The sequence below is a fragment of the Pristiophorus japonicus genome, chromosome 15, assembly GCF_044704955.1.
Source record: "Pristiophorus japonicus isolate sPriJap1 chromosome 15, sPriJap1.hap1, whole genome shotgun sequence".
Taxonomy (NCBI): Eukaryota; Metazoa; Chordata; class Chondrichthyes; family Pristiophoridae; genus Pristiophorus; species Pristiophorus japonicus.
The window spans coordinates 33513050-33528340 of NC_091991.1; the positions used below are offsets into that span (position 1 = coordinate 33513050).

The 15291-nt window shown below is 46.1% G+C and overlaps 1 protein-coding gene across 1 annotated transcript in view; it reads right to left on the bottom strand.

The window, feature by feature from the left end:
* Window positions 1-15291, bottom strand: part of grip1 (glutamate receptor interacting protein 1) — a 528142-nt gene that overhangs the window by 38282 nt on the left and 474569 nt on the right. Inside the window, exon 16 of the mRNA XM_070900296.1 lies at window positions 14319-14464. Within this exon, the coding sequence (XP_070756397.1) occupies window positions 14319-14464 (146 nt within the window). The remainder of the gene's footprint in view (window positions 1-14318; window positions 14465-15291) is intronic.

Below are 15291 nucleotides of genomic sequence, written 5' to 3' on the forward strand. Positions count from 1 at the left end.
CTCTTCACAGCTCACACCGCCACCCAGCTTAGTGTCATCTGCAAACTTGGAAATATTACATTCAATTCCTTCGTCTAAATCATTAATGTATATTGTAAATAGCTGGGGTCCCAGCACTGAACCTTGCAGTACCCCACTAGTCACTGCCTGCCATTCTGAAAAGGACCCATTTATTCCTACTCTTTGCTTCCTGTCTGCCAACCAGTTTTCTATCCACGTCAATACATTACCCCCAATACCATGTGCTTTAATTTTGCACACTAATCTCTTGTGTGGTACCTTGTCAAAAACCTTTTGAAAGTCCAAATACACCACATTCTCTGGTTCTCCCTTGTCCATTCTAGTAGTTACATCCTCAAAAAATTCTAGAAGATTTGTCGAGCATGATTTCCCTTTCATAAATCCATGCTGACTTGGACCGATCCTGTCACTGCTTTCCAAATGCGCTGCTATTTCATCTTTAATAATTGATTCCAACATTTTCCCCACTACTGATGTCAGGCTAACCGATCTATAATTACCCATTTTCTCTCCCTCCTTTTTTAAAAAGTAGTATTACATTAGCTACCCTCCAGTCCATAGGAACTGATCCAGAGTCGATAGACTATTAGAAAATGATCACCAATGCATCCACTATTTCTAGGGCCACTTCCTTAAGTATTCTGGAATGCAGACTATCAGGCCTTGGGGATTTATTGGCCTTCAATCCCATCAATTTCCCAAACACAATTTCCTGACTAATAAGGATTTCCTTCAGTTCCTCCTTCTCGCTAGACCCTCGATCCCGAGTATTTCCGGAAGGTTATATGTGTCTTCCTTCGTGAAGACAGAACCAAAGTATTTGTTCAACTGGTCTGCCATTTCTTTGTTCTCCATTATAAATTCACCTGATTCTGACTGCAAGGGCAGTATGTTTTGCCTTCACTAATCTTTTTCTCTTCACATATCAATAAAAGCTTTTGAAGTCAGTTTTTATGTTCCTAGCAAGCTTCCTCTCATACTCTATTTTCCCCCTCCTAATTAAAACCTTTGTCCTCCAATGCTGAATTCTAAATTTCTCCCAGTCCTCAGGTTTGCTGCTTTTTCTGGCCAATTTATATGCCTCTTCCTTGGATTTAACACTATCCTTAATTTCCCTTGTTAGCCATGGTTGAGCCACCTTCCCCGTTTTATTTTTACTCCAGACAGGGATGTACAATTGTTGAAGTTCATCCATGTGATCTTTAAATGTTTGCCTTTGCCTATCCACCGTCAACCGAGAGAGGCAGCGGCCTATAAAAGGCTCAGCAGTCCGGGGAGCGTCGAGAGAGGCGGGAGTCGAGAGAGGCGTACCGGTGCAGCTCCAGCTGAGAGAAGGCAAAAAGGCAAAAAAGAAGTAGAAAGAAATCAAAAGGTGACGTCACAGCCAACGTGGTAAGTGATTGGCTGCTGATTGGTGAGTAGTTTTTCTTTTTCTTTATTGTCAGTAACTTTTAACATTGTTGTCGGCAATTTAAGTGTATCTAAGGGTTAAGTCATGGCAGGACAGCTCGGTCACGTGATATGCTCCTCCTGTACCATGTGGGAAAACGGGGACAACACCAGTGTCCCTGACGACTACATGTGCGGGAAGTGTGTCCACCTCCGGCTACTGACGGTCCGCGTTGCGGAGTTGGAGCTGAAGGTGGATTCACTCTGGAGCATCCACGATGCTGAGAATGACGTGAGTATCACGTGTAGCGAGTTGGTCTTACTGCAGGAGAAGGGTCCACAGCCAGATAGGGAATGGAAGACCAGCAGGAAGAGTAGTGCAAGGAAGGTAGTGCAGGGGTCCCTTGTGGTCATCCCACTGCAAAACAGATACACTGCTTTGAGTGCTGTTGAGGGGGATGACTCATCAGGAGTGGGCAGCAGCAGCCAAGTTCATGGCACCGTGGCTGGCTCTGTTGCACAGGAGGGCAGGAAAAAGAGTGGGCGAGCGATAGTGATAGGGGATTCAATTGTAAGGGGAATAGATAGGCGTTTCTGCGGCCGCAACCGAGACTCCAGGATGGTATGTTGCCTCCCTGGTGCAAGGGTCAAGGATGTCTCGGAGCGGGTGGAGGACATTCTAAAAAGGGAGGGAGAACAGCCAGTTGTCGTGGTGCACGTTGGTACCAATGACATAGGTAAAAAAAGGGATGAGTTCCTACGAAATGAATTTAAGGAGCTAGGAGCTAAATTAAAAAGTAGGACCTCAAAAGTAGTAATCTCGGGATTGCTACCAGTGCCACGTGCTAGTCAGAGTAGGAATCGCAGGATAGCTCAGATGAATACGTGGCTTGAGCAATGGTGCAGCAGGGAGGGATTCAAATTCCTGGGGCATTGGAACCGGTTCTGGGGGAGGTGGGACCAGTACAATCCGGACGGTCTGCACCTGGGCAGAATCGGAACCAATGTCCTCGGGGGAGTGTTTGCTAGTGCTGTTGGGGAGGAGTTAAACTAATATGGCAGGGGGATGGGAACCAATGCAGGGAGATAGAGGGAAACAAAAAGGAGGCAAAAACAAAAGACAGAAAGGAGATGAGGAAAAGTGGAGGGCAGAGAAACCCAAGGCAAAGAACAAAAAGGGCCATTGTACAGCAAAATTCTAAAAGGACAGAGGGTGTTAAAAAAACAAGCCTAAAGGCTTTGTGTCTTAATGCAAGGAGTATCCGCAATAAGGTGGATGAATTAACTGTGCAAATAGATGTTAACAAATATGATGTGATTGGGATTACGGAGACGTGGCTCCAGGATGAGCAGGGCTGGGAACTCAACATCCAGGGGTATTCAACATTCAGGAAGGATAGAATAAAAGGAAAAGGAGGTGGGGTAGCATTGCTGGTTAAGGAGGAGATTAAGGCAATAGTTAGGAAGGACATTAGCTTGGATGATGTGGAATCTATATGGGTAGAGCTGCAGAACACCAAAGGGCAAAAAACGTTAGTGGGAGTTGTGTACAGACCTCCAAACAGTAGTAGTGATGTTGGGGAGGGCATCAAACAGGAAATTAGGGGTGCGTGCAATAAAGGTGCAGCAGTTATAATGGGTGACTTTAATATGCACATAGATTGGGCTAACCAAACTGGAAGCAATACGGTGGAGGAGGATTTTCTGGAGTGCATAAGGGATGGTTTTTTAGACCAATATGTCGAGGAACCAACTAGGGGGGAGGCCATCTTAGACTGGGTGTTATGTAATGAGAAAGGATTAATTAGCAATCTCGTTGTGCGAGACCCCTTGGGGAAGAGTGACCATAATATGGTGGAATTCTGCATTAGGATGGAGAATGAAACAGTTAATTCAGAGACCATGGTCCAGAACTTAAAGAAGGCTAACTTTGAAGGTATGAGGCGTGAATTGGCTGAGATGGATTGGCGAATGATACTTAAGGGGTTGACTGTGGATGGGCAATGGCAGACATTTAGAGACCGCATGGATGAACTACAACAATTGTACATTCCTGTCTGGCATAGAAATAAAAAAGGGAAGGTGGCTCAACCGTGGCTATCAAGGGAAATCAGGGATAGTATTAAAGCCAAGGAAGTGGCATACAAATTGGCCAGAAATAGCAGCGAACCTGGGGACTGGGAGAAATTTAGAACTCAGCAGAGGAGGACAAAGGGTTTGATTAGGGCAGGGAAAATGGAGTATGAGAAGAAGCTTGCAGGGAACATTAAGACGGATTGCAAAAGTTTCTATAGATATGTAAAGAGAAAAAGGTTAGTAAAGACAAATGTAGGTCCCCTGCAGTCAGAATCAGGGGAAGTCATAACGGGGAACAAAGAAATGGCGGACCAATTGAACAAGTACTTTGGTTCGGTATTCACGAAGGAGGACACGAACAACCTTCCGGTTATAAAAGGGGTCGGGGGGTCTAGTAAGGAGGAGGAACTGAGGGAAATCCTTATTAGCCGGGAAATTGTGTTGGGGAAATTGATGGGATTGAAGGCCGATAAATCCCCAGGGCCTGATGGACTGCATCCCAGAGTACTTAAGGAGGTGGCCTTGGAAATAGTGGATGCGTTGACAGTCATTTTCCAACATTCCATTGACTCTGGATCAGTTCCTATGGAGTGGAGGGTAGCCAATGTAACCCCACTTTTTAAAAAAGGAGGGAGAGAGAAAACAGGGAATTATAGACCGGTCAGCCTGACATCGGTAGTGGGTAAAATGATGGAATCAATTATTAAGGATGTCATAGCAGTGCATTTGGAAAGAGGTGACATGATAGGTCCAAGTCAGCATGGATTTGTGAAAGGGAAATCATGCTTGACAAATCTTCTGGAATTTTTTGAGGATGTTTCCAGTAGAGTGGATAAGGGAGAACCAGTTGATGTGGTATATTTGGACTTTCAGAAGGCGTTCGACAAGGTCCCACACAAGAGATTGATGTGCAAAGTTAGAGCACATGGGATTGGGGGTAGTGTACTGACATGGATTGAGAACTGGTTGTCAGACAGGAAGCAAAGAGTAGGAGTAAATGGGTACTTTTCAGAATGGCAGGCAGTGACTAGTGGGGTACCGCAAGGTTCTGTGCTGGGGCCCCAGCTGTTTACACTGTACATTAATGATTTAGATGAGGGGATTAAATGTAGTATCTCCAAATTTGCGGATGACACTAAGTTGGGTGGCAGTGTGAGCTGCGAGGAGGATGCTGTGAGGCTGCAGAGCGACTTGGATAGGTTAGGTGAGTGGGCAAATGCATGGCAGATGAAGTATAATGTGGATAAATGTGAGGTTATCCACTTTGGTGGTAAAAACAGAGAGACAGACTATTATCTGAATGGTGACAGATTAGGAAAAGGGGAGGTGCAAAGAGACCTGGGTGTCATGGTACATCAGTCATTGAAGGTTGGCATGCAGGTACAGCAGGCGGTTAAGAAAGCAAATGGCATGTTGGCCTTCATAGCAAGGGGATTTGAGTACAGGGGCAGGGAGGTGTTGCTACAGTTGTACAGGGCATTGGTGAGGCCACACCTGGAGTATTGTGTACAGTTTTGGTCTCCTAACCTGAGGAAGGACATTCTTGCTATTGAGGGAGTGCAGCGAAGGTTCACCAGACTGATTCCCGGGATGGCGGGACTGACCTATCAAGAAAGACTGGATCAACTGGGCTTGTATTCACTGGAGTTCAGAAGAATGAGAGGGGACCTCATAGAAACATATAAAATTCTGACGGGGTTAGACAGGTTAGATGCAGGAAGAATGTTCCCAATGTTGGGGAAGTCCAGAACCAGGGGTCACAGTCTAAGGATAAGGGGTAAGCCATTTAGGACCGAGATGCGGAGGAACTTCTTCACCCAGAGAGTGGTGAACCTGTGGAATTCTCTACCACAGAAAGTTGTTGAGGCCAATTCACTAAATATATTCAAAAAGGAGTTAGATGAGGTCCTTACTGCTAGGGGGATCAAGGGGTATGGCGAGAAAGCAGGAATGGGGTACTGAAGTTGAATGTTCAGCCATGAACTCATTGAATGGCGGTGCAGGCTAGAAGGGCCGAATGGCCTACTCCTGCACCTATTTTCTATGTTTCTATGTTTCTAACCCTTTAAGTATCATTTGCCAGCCTATTCTAGTCAATTCACATCTCATACCATCGAAGTTACCTTTCCTTAAGCTCAGGACCCTAGTCTCTGAATTAACTGTCACTCTCCATCTTAATAAAGAATTCTACCATATTAGTGTCACGCTTCCCCAAGGGGCCTCGCACAACAAGATTGCTAATTAGTCCTTTCTCATTACACATCACCCAGTCTAGGATGGCCAGCCCTCTAGTTGGTTCCTAGACATATTGGTCTAGAAAACCATCCCTAATACATCCAAAAATCCTCCACCCTATTGCTGCCAGTTTGGTTAGCCCAATCTATATGTAGATTAAAGTCGCCCATGATAACTGCTGTACCTTTATTGCACGCATCCCTAATTTCTTGTTTGATGCTGTCCCCAACCTCACTAACTACTCTTTGGTGGCCTGTACACAACTCCCACTAGCATTTTCTGCCCTTTGGTATTCTGCAGCTCTACCCATACATATTCCACATCATCCAAGCTAATGTCCTTCCTTAATATTGCGTTAATTTCCTCTTTAACCAGCAATGCTACCCCACCTCCTTTTCCTTTCTTTCTATCATTCCTGAATGTTCAATACCGCTGGATGTTGAGTTCCCAGCCCTGGTCACCCTGGAGCCATGTCTCCGTAATCCCAATTATATCATATTCGTTAATAGCTGCCTGCTCAGTTAATTCATCCACCTTATTGTGAATACACCTTAAATTGAGGCACAGAGCCTTCAGGCTTGTCTTTTTAACACACTTTGTCCCTTTAGAATTTTGCTGTAATGTGGCCCTTTTTGATTTTTACCTTGGGTTTCTCTGCCCTCCACTTTTACTTTTCTTATTTCTATCTTTTGCTTCTGCCCCCACTTTACTTCCCTCTGTCTCCCTTCATAGGTTCTCATCCCCCCCTGCCATATTTGTTTAATCCCTCCCCAACAGCACTCGCAAACACTCCCCCTAGGACATTGGTTCCAATCCTGCCCAGGTGCAGACCGTCCAGTTTGTACTGGTCCCACCTCCCCCAGAACCGGTTCCAATGTCCCAGGAATTTGAATCCCTCTCTCCTGCACCACTCCTCAAGCCACATATTCATCTTAGCTCTCCTGCCATTCCTACTCTGACTAGCACGTGGCACTTGTAGCAATTCTGAGATTACTATCTTTGAGGTCCTACTTTTTAATTTAACTCCAAGCTTCCTAAACTCAGCTTGTAGGACCTCATCCCGCTTTTTACCTATATGTACCACGACAGCTGGCTGTTCACCGTCCCCCTCCAGAATGTGCTGCAGCTGCTCCGAGACATCCTTGACCCTTGCACCAGGGAGGCAACATACCATCCCGGAGTCTCGTTTGCGGCCGCAGAAACGCCTATCTATTCCCCTTACAATAGAATCCCCTATCACTATAGCTTTCCCACTCTTTTTCCCTGTCCTCCTGTGCAGCAGAGCCATCCCTGGTGCCATGGACTTGGCTGCTGCTGCCTTCCCCTGATGAGTCATCTCCCCCAACAATACCCAAGGTGGTGTATCTGTTTTGGAGGGAGATGCCCGCAGTGGACCCCTGCACTACCTTCCTTCCACTGCTCGTCCTGATGGTCACCCATTGCCTATCTGCCTGTGTAACCTTTACCTGCGGTGTGACCAACTCACTAAACGTGCTATTCACAACATCCTCAGCATCGCGGATGCTCCAGAGTGAATCCTTGCGCAGCTCCAGTTCCGCAATGCTCATTAGATCACTTCAAAGTCTCCTCTTTTCAGAAGAGGAAGACAAGTCCAACCTCCTTAACCTTTCCTTAATTTCTTGACACCTGAAATACCTTTGCTGCTCACTTGAATGTATTTTGGATTTGTAGCACATAATTTCATGTTACTTTTTTGATATTTTTGATTTTTTTTTAAAATTGAGCTGATACAAAGATTGAAAAGTCTTTAGATGTTCTATTAGGTTTTTTAAGCTGCTGCTTAACCTCTTTCCAGGTGTACAGGCCTCCATCATGAGAAATCTTTTAGTAAGAAGCAAAATCTATGCCACATACAACTTTAAAAAAATTATTGTCTTATACACCAAAGCTTTCCGATACCACCACAAGGGTGACTAGAAGAGAGCCGATAGGCAAATTGTTGCTAAAACTTTAATTGTACTCCTCTGTTATTTAAGCCCAGTGTCATTAAACTAGTGTTTTTTAACTTTACCTTTGCCACTTCGGGGAAAGGTCTGGCCTCCATTCGCACCTTGTCCGAAAGCATTCAGATCAAAAAGAAAGAAAGACTTGGATTGATATAGTGCCTTTCATGACCACCAGATGTCTCAAAGCACTTTACACCCAATGAAGTACTTTTGAAATGTAGTCACTGTTTTAATGTAGGAAACGCAGCAGCCAATTTGCGCACAAGCAAGCTCTCACAAACAGCAATGTGATAATGACCAGATAATCTGTTTTTTTGTTACGTTGATTGAGGGATAAATATTGGCCAGGGCACAGGGGACATCTTCCCTGCTCTTCTTCGAAATAGTGCCATGGGATCTTTTACGTCCACTTGAGAGAGCAGACAGGACCTCGGTTTAACATCTCATCTGAAAGACGGCACCTCCGACAGATCAAGAACTGTAAGTGATATGTCCTTACTATACAGTATAAATGCACACGAGGCCCATACTTGAGAGAAGGTCACTCCGTGACCAGTTACCTTTATTACCAAGACCTCAAGTGATGAAGGTGGGTGGAGCTTCCCCTTTTGTACCTGAAAGTCCAGGTTAGGAGTTCACCCCCTTGTGGTCAATGTTCTCAAGATGTACAACTTAGGACAGCTTATACATGGGTTACAATGATAGTTGAATACATGATATCACCTCCCCCCCAAAGTCTTATTGGGATCACAGGTTAAGTCTCTCTGGTGGTTTATGCTCCCTTGTAGAGCGTCTGAGTTGGGGCTCCCGTTGTTGGCCGCTGGCCTGAGTGTCTGCTGTTTGCGGTGCCTCAGACCTGTCCCGACTGCCCACAGTGACTGGGCTCTCCTCCACTTGGTTCCAGTGTTCAGTCACCTGCGGTGGAGTAAACTCTACGTCGTGTTCTTCCTCTGCTTCTTCTATGGGGATGCTGAACCTCCTTTTAGTTTGATCCACGTGTTTGCAGCAGATTTGTCCATTGGTAAGTTTAACTCCCAAAACCCTATTCCCCTCTTTGGCAATCACAGTGTCTGCAAGCCATTTGGGCCATGCAGCATAATTAAAGGACAAAAACAGGGTCATTGACATCAATACATCGCACCCTCGCATTCCTGTCATGGTAGTCACATTGTGACTGACGCCTGCTCTCAACAATTTCTTTCATAGTAGGGTGTATAAGGGATAACTTGGTTTTGAGCGTCCTTTTCATTAGCAGCTCTGCGGGTGGGACCCCTGTGAGCGAGTGTGGTTGGGATCTATTGGCCAACAAGAGGCGTGATAAGCGGCTTTATAGGGAACCTCCTTGGATTCTGAGCATCCCCTGTTTGATTATCTGCACTGCTCGTTCCGCCTGGCCGTTTGAGGCCGGCTTGAATGGTGCTGTTCTGACATGGTTAAATCCATTACCTGCCATGAAGTCCTGGAATTCAGTGCTTGTGAAGCATGGACCATTGTCGCTGACCAAGACATCCGGGATATCATGGGCGGCGAACATTGCTCGTAGACTTTCTACCGTGGCAGAGGATATGCTTGAATTTAAAATGGCACATTCAATCCATTTGGAGTAGGCGTCTACTACAACCAAAAACAATTTTCCCATGAAAAGACCTGCGTAGTCCACATGTATGCGTGACCATGGCTTGGCGGGCCAGGACCAGGGGCTAAGGGGGGGGCTTCTCTGGGTGCGTTGCCCAGCTGAGCACACGTGATGCACCTGCGAACACAAAGTTCCAGGTCTGCATCTATCCCTGGCCACCAAATGTGTGACCTGGCAATTGCCTTCATCATGACAATGCCCGGGTGCTCATTGTGAAGTTCTCTGATAAACACCTCTCTGCCCATCTGGGGCATGACTACACGGTTTCCCCACAGTAGGCAATCGGCCTGAATCGAGAGTTCATCCCTGCGTCTATGAAACGGTTTAAACTCCTCAGGGCATGCCCTGTACATAGCTGCCCAGTCCCCATTCAGGACACATTTCTTAACTAAAGACAGTAGCGGGTCTTTATTTGTCCAGACTTTAATCTGACGGGCTGTCACAGGTGAGCCTTCGCTTTCGAAAGCTTTAACAGCTATGACCATCTCAGCATCATGTTCAGTTGCCCCCTCAGTGGCTAGTGGGAGCGCAGTTTGCAATGCCCGGTCTATGCCGAATTGTGTAGTCATAGGCGGCTAACGTAAGTGCCCACCTCTGTATGTGGGCTGATGCATTCGCATTTATGGCCTTGTTGTCGGCCAAAAGGGACGTTAGGGGTTTGTGATCTGTCTCCAGCTCAAATTTCCTGCCAAACAGGTACTGGTGCATTTTTTTTTACTGCACATACACATGCTAGCGCTTCCTTTTCTACCATCCCGTAGCCCCTTTCTGCCTTGGACAGACCTCTGGAGGCATAAGCTACCGGCTGTAACTGACCATTGGCATTCACATGCTGCAACACACACCCGACCCCATAGGACGACGCATCGCATGTTAGAACAAGTTTCTTACACAGGTCATATAACGTTAACAGTTTGTTGGAGCATAACAAGTTGCATGCTCTATCAAAAGCCCTTTCCTGGCTGTCCACCCAGACCCAATCGCGACCTTTGCATAGGAGCACGTGTACCGGCTCTAACAGCGTGTTCAATTTGGGAAGAAAGTTGCCAAAATAGTTCAGGAGCCCCAGGACCGAACGCAGCTCCGTCGTGTTACGGGGTCTGGGTGCTCTCAGGATCGCTTCCATTTTGGATGCAGTAGGGCTGATCCCGTCTGCTGCTACCCTCCTCCCCAGGAATTCTACCTCTGGAGCTAAGAAGACGCACTTCGCCTTTTTCAGTCGCAGCCCTACCCGGTCCAGTCTGAGTAGCACCTCCTCCAGGTTGTGGAGGTGTTCTTCAGTATCGTGACCCATGATGAGGATGTCATCTTGAAAAACCACCATCCTTGGAATCGACTTGAGGAGGCTTTCCATATTTCGCTGAAAGATCGCGGAGGCCGAACAAATCCTGAACGGACATCTGTTATACTCAAACAACCCCCTGTGTGTCGTGATGGTGGTCAGCTTCTTCGACTCACTCGCCAGCTCCTGGGTCATGTAAGCTGAGGTCAGGTCCAATTTTGAAAAAAGTTTGCCACCGGATAGCGTCGCAAAGAGGTCCTCCGCTCTTGGTAGCGGGTACTGGTCTTGGAGTGACACCCGATTGATGGTGGCCTTGTAATCGCAACATAACCTGACCGGCCCATCCGCTCGCCCAGTCACTGAATTCGACTGGCGAGATGATGCCTTCCCTCAGCAGGCGTCCAATTCGCATTCTATCTTTTCCTGCATCACGTATGGCACCGCTCTGGCCTTGTGGTGTACTGGTCTGGCGTCCGGGTTTATGTGAATCACTACCTTGGCCCCCATGAAAGTGCCGATGCCGGGTTGAAATAATGAGTCAAATTTGTCCAGTACCTGTGAGCATGATACTCGCTCCACAGAAGAAATTGCACTGACATCGCCCCATTTCCAGTTCATGACAGCAAGCCAACTCCTCCCCAGTAGTGCGGGATCATCCCCCGGGACAATCCAGTAGCAACCTATTCTCCGAATCTTTGTGGGTCACGACTACCGTGGTGCTACCTAGCACCGGAATGATCTCCTTTGTATATGTCCGTAGCTGTGCGTCAATCGGCAATAATTTTGGCCTCCTGGCTTGGACACCCACAACCTTTCGAACTGTTTGATACTCATCAGTGACTGGCTGGCCCCCGTGTCTCGCTCCATTAATACTGGGATGCCATTGAGGAGCACTTTCATCATTATCGGCGGCGTTCTGGTATATGAACTGTATATGTGCTCCACATGAACTCGCTGAACTTCAGCTTCCAGCGATTTCCCCCAGTATTGATTTGGCCTCGTAGGGCTTACATCGGGCCCGTCCTCCTCGTACATCAACCTGGCTGCAGGCTTCCTGCACATATGCGCCAAGTGACAGCTGACATTGCAGTTTCTGCAGGTAAATTGCTGATGTGGTTGCCTCCACACCTCCAGCATGAGCTGGAGGCCCCGTTGGAAACAAAAGGTCCATTACCAGTTGATCGTCTCTGACTGTCTCTGTAACTGTCCTTAAGCGCACCATTAACAGGTGTTGATGGCCCCATTACTGGCCGCATTGTCCATTGTGATGACATGAATTGCCATTCAGCTAGCCATTGTCTCTGTTGAATTCCCCCTTTGAGTTCGACTACATGCTGGGGCATGTCCGATTACCATTGTCTGCCTAGAGAACTGTGTGCCGCGTTAACAATGTTGACTCCCTGGTCGTTTGTCGCATTTGAGCCAAGATTTTTGTTATACATCATTCTGGTCTCTTCCTCCACTGAGATAAATGTCAGGGCTATCAGAGCCGCCGCTTCCAAGGTCAAGTCTTTGGTCTCAATCAGTTTCCTGAAAACCCCAACGTGCCCGATGCCCTCAATAAAAAAAAGTCTTGCAGCATCTCCGCTCTGCACGCATCTGTGAACTTACATAGGCTCGGCAGTCGCCGGAGATCTGCCACGAATTCGGGAACGCTTTGCCCTTCTCGCCGCCGGTGCGTGTAAAACCGGTGTCTCGCCATGTGCATGCTGCTCGCCGGTTTAAGGTGTTCCCTGATCAATTTACTGAGCTCTTTGAACATCTTGTCTGCCGGCTTCACCGCTAGAAGGTCCTTCATCAGGGAGTCTGTTCTGGATCCACAAACCGTCAGGAGATGAGCCCTGCGTTTGTCGGCCGAATCCTGTCCCAACCATTCCTTAGTGACAAACCTTTGATGTAGTCTCTCAATAAAGTCGTCCCAATCATCACCAACACAGTACCTCTCTTTTGTGCTGCTAGTGGCCATGCTTGCGTGATTTATATCCCAGTTTCTCACCGCCAATGATTTGTCCGTACTATACAGTATAAATGAACACGAGGCCCATACTTGAGAGAAGGTCACTCTGTGATCAGTTACCTTTATTACCAAGACCTCAAAGTGATGAAGGTGGGTGGAGCTTCCCCATTTATACCTGAAAGTCCAGGTTAGGAGTGTCTCCCACAAATTCACCCCCTTGTGGTCAATGTTCTCAAGGTGTACAACTTAGGTCAGCTTATACATGGGTTACAATGATAGTTGAATACATGACAGTAAGGAACCGCCAGCATCCTATCACTCCATGCGACACTCTCTGTAGTGTCTACAGATAGATCTATTTATCACAGAGCTAACGTAACACTGTAGTTTTGGTGACTGATTAACTGGTTTAAAAACTGAAAATAAATGATGATTGCTGTTAGACCTGAGCATTAATAGGGGCCATTTTCTCTGCATCACTTCAATGACAAATGCAGTCGCTTTCAGTTGTTTGCATTCAGGTTCAAGTCCTATGACTGGTTGCTGTTTGAAATATTTAAAACATTTAGGGAGTGAATTTCTGCAGACGTTACTCCCGATGGTCTTCAGTGACTTCAGCAGATGAGCCGTGGAAACCCTGGAAAAGTCAATGTCGTTTGCGCCATTTTCCCAGGATTTCCGTGGCTCTTCCACTGAAGTTACGGGAGATGAGCGGAAAAACCCGTGAGGAAATTCACCCCCATAATCCATCTTTTGGATGAGGCATTAAACCAAGGCCCTGCCTGTGTTTAGATGGAGGTTAGAGGTCCCTTGGCACTATTCAAAGAGGAGCTGGGGAGTTCTCCCAGTGTGCTAGCCTACACTTATCCTTCAATCAACACCACCAAAAACAAATGATCTCATTGCTGCTTGTGGGAGCCTGCCGCTGTCTTTGTGTATGTAACAAGTGAGTATGTAATTTCTTGGCTGTGAATGCTTTGGGATATCATGAGGATGTGAAAGGCTCGATATAAATGTGAGTTCTTTCTTTTAGCATCAATTGTGAAAATATCAATCACAATTCAAGCTCTGGCCAAGATGATGTAGTTCTTTAATGAATGAGTTCTGACTGGTTGCCAGCACTTTGAGTTGTTATTCAATTATAAATTGTTAAATGGTCACAATAAAAGAGCAGTACAATAATGGAACAAATGTAATATCCTTTAGCTTGAAAATGGCTATTGTGAATAACTGAGACCATGCATAATTAAAATACTTGGCCGCTGCCTTTTCTTTTAATTAATTTGCTGTTTTCTAATCCACCTTATTATTTTGTCACCAATGACAATTGCTTGAAGCACACATACCTGTACTCGTATTTCAATGTAAACCTCCATAAATCAATGGCTACTAAAATTTGCAACTGGGATTTTTATTCAATATTACTACGAGAATAGGCAACATAAAAACAAGGCAGACATAATTTTAATAATACCATGAGGAGGAATACATGAGTGCACAGTGGAAATAATAGGGGTGAAAGTTTAGGGTAGTTTTGTCCTTTTTGTCTGTTGTAACTTTGGTGTAAGAGCCACAGAAATCTCAGAAAAATGGTGACAATGCCGTTGATGCTGATTTTCCACGGTTCCTGCAGCTCTTCTGCTGAAGTTGCGGTGGACAAGTGGGAGGACCCCAATATTTTTAACTGAATCTTAGGAATGAGTGCTCAGTTGTAAAGTTTACCAAACTAAAAGATGGCTGCTCGTTCCTTCCTACCTGAGTTGTCTTCGTCTTTGCGTATCTTGAGTTTCACAAGTTCCTCGCACTGATGAAGGATCTGGACTGCATCCTCCATGGAGCAGTTATCCAAACGGATGCTGTCTATAGCGAGCAGCTTGTCTCCTAGCTCCAACGTTCCAGTTCTGTTTGAAAATACATATTAAGTTTACATATTAGCTTTTAACTAACTTCTTACTGATAGCTGGAATTAGCTGCTTCCATATATACTGTATATTCAGTTTCTCGTGGCCCCAATTGGTGAAGCATTAGCCAAATAGCTCTGTATTTCATTGGAGGCTGTCGTAATACTAGTATACTCAGAGATAAGTACCCGTAACTCACACTAGAATGTTTTAGAAAGCAATTATTAGCTCCCTTGATGACCTAATGGATAAAAGTGCTGCCAAGAGTATGACTAAACCCTACAGGTCAGAAAGTCTCAGGTCCAATTCCCAGCCTATGCTGAGTTAGCTGATCTTAGCAGGAACAGCATGGGAGGTGCTACAAATAGAGAGGTGAAGAATCCAGCTCCTTTTGCTTCCATTTGAAAATGCACGTGTGCGAACATCGGATGTGAACAGGATTAGGGTCTGTCATCAAATCGCCTGCCAACACCTGCTGTCAAATCTCGCACATAAAGGACTGCAGGGCTGCCCTGGCTAACAGCTGCACCCGATCAAAAGTCATTGGACAAGAACATCGGCAGAGGGTGGGAGAAAAGTATTTTTAAAAATAACAAGTAATTTGAGGCAATGTGGGGCCAAATATTGGAACATGAACCAATAGCATATGGGTTTGCACCTACTGTATGGCACACCCCTGAGCCACTGGACTTCAGGGATGCACTTGTGGGTAAGAGCTGGGTAGAGGGAAGTCACTTTGTTAGTTATTATTGGCCCTGAAATCCCGGCCTCCCCGGGTCCGTATGGAGTGTGTACGAACCTGGGAAGGCATCGCAAAAGCTGGTTTT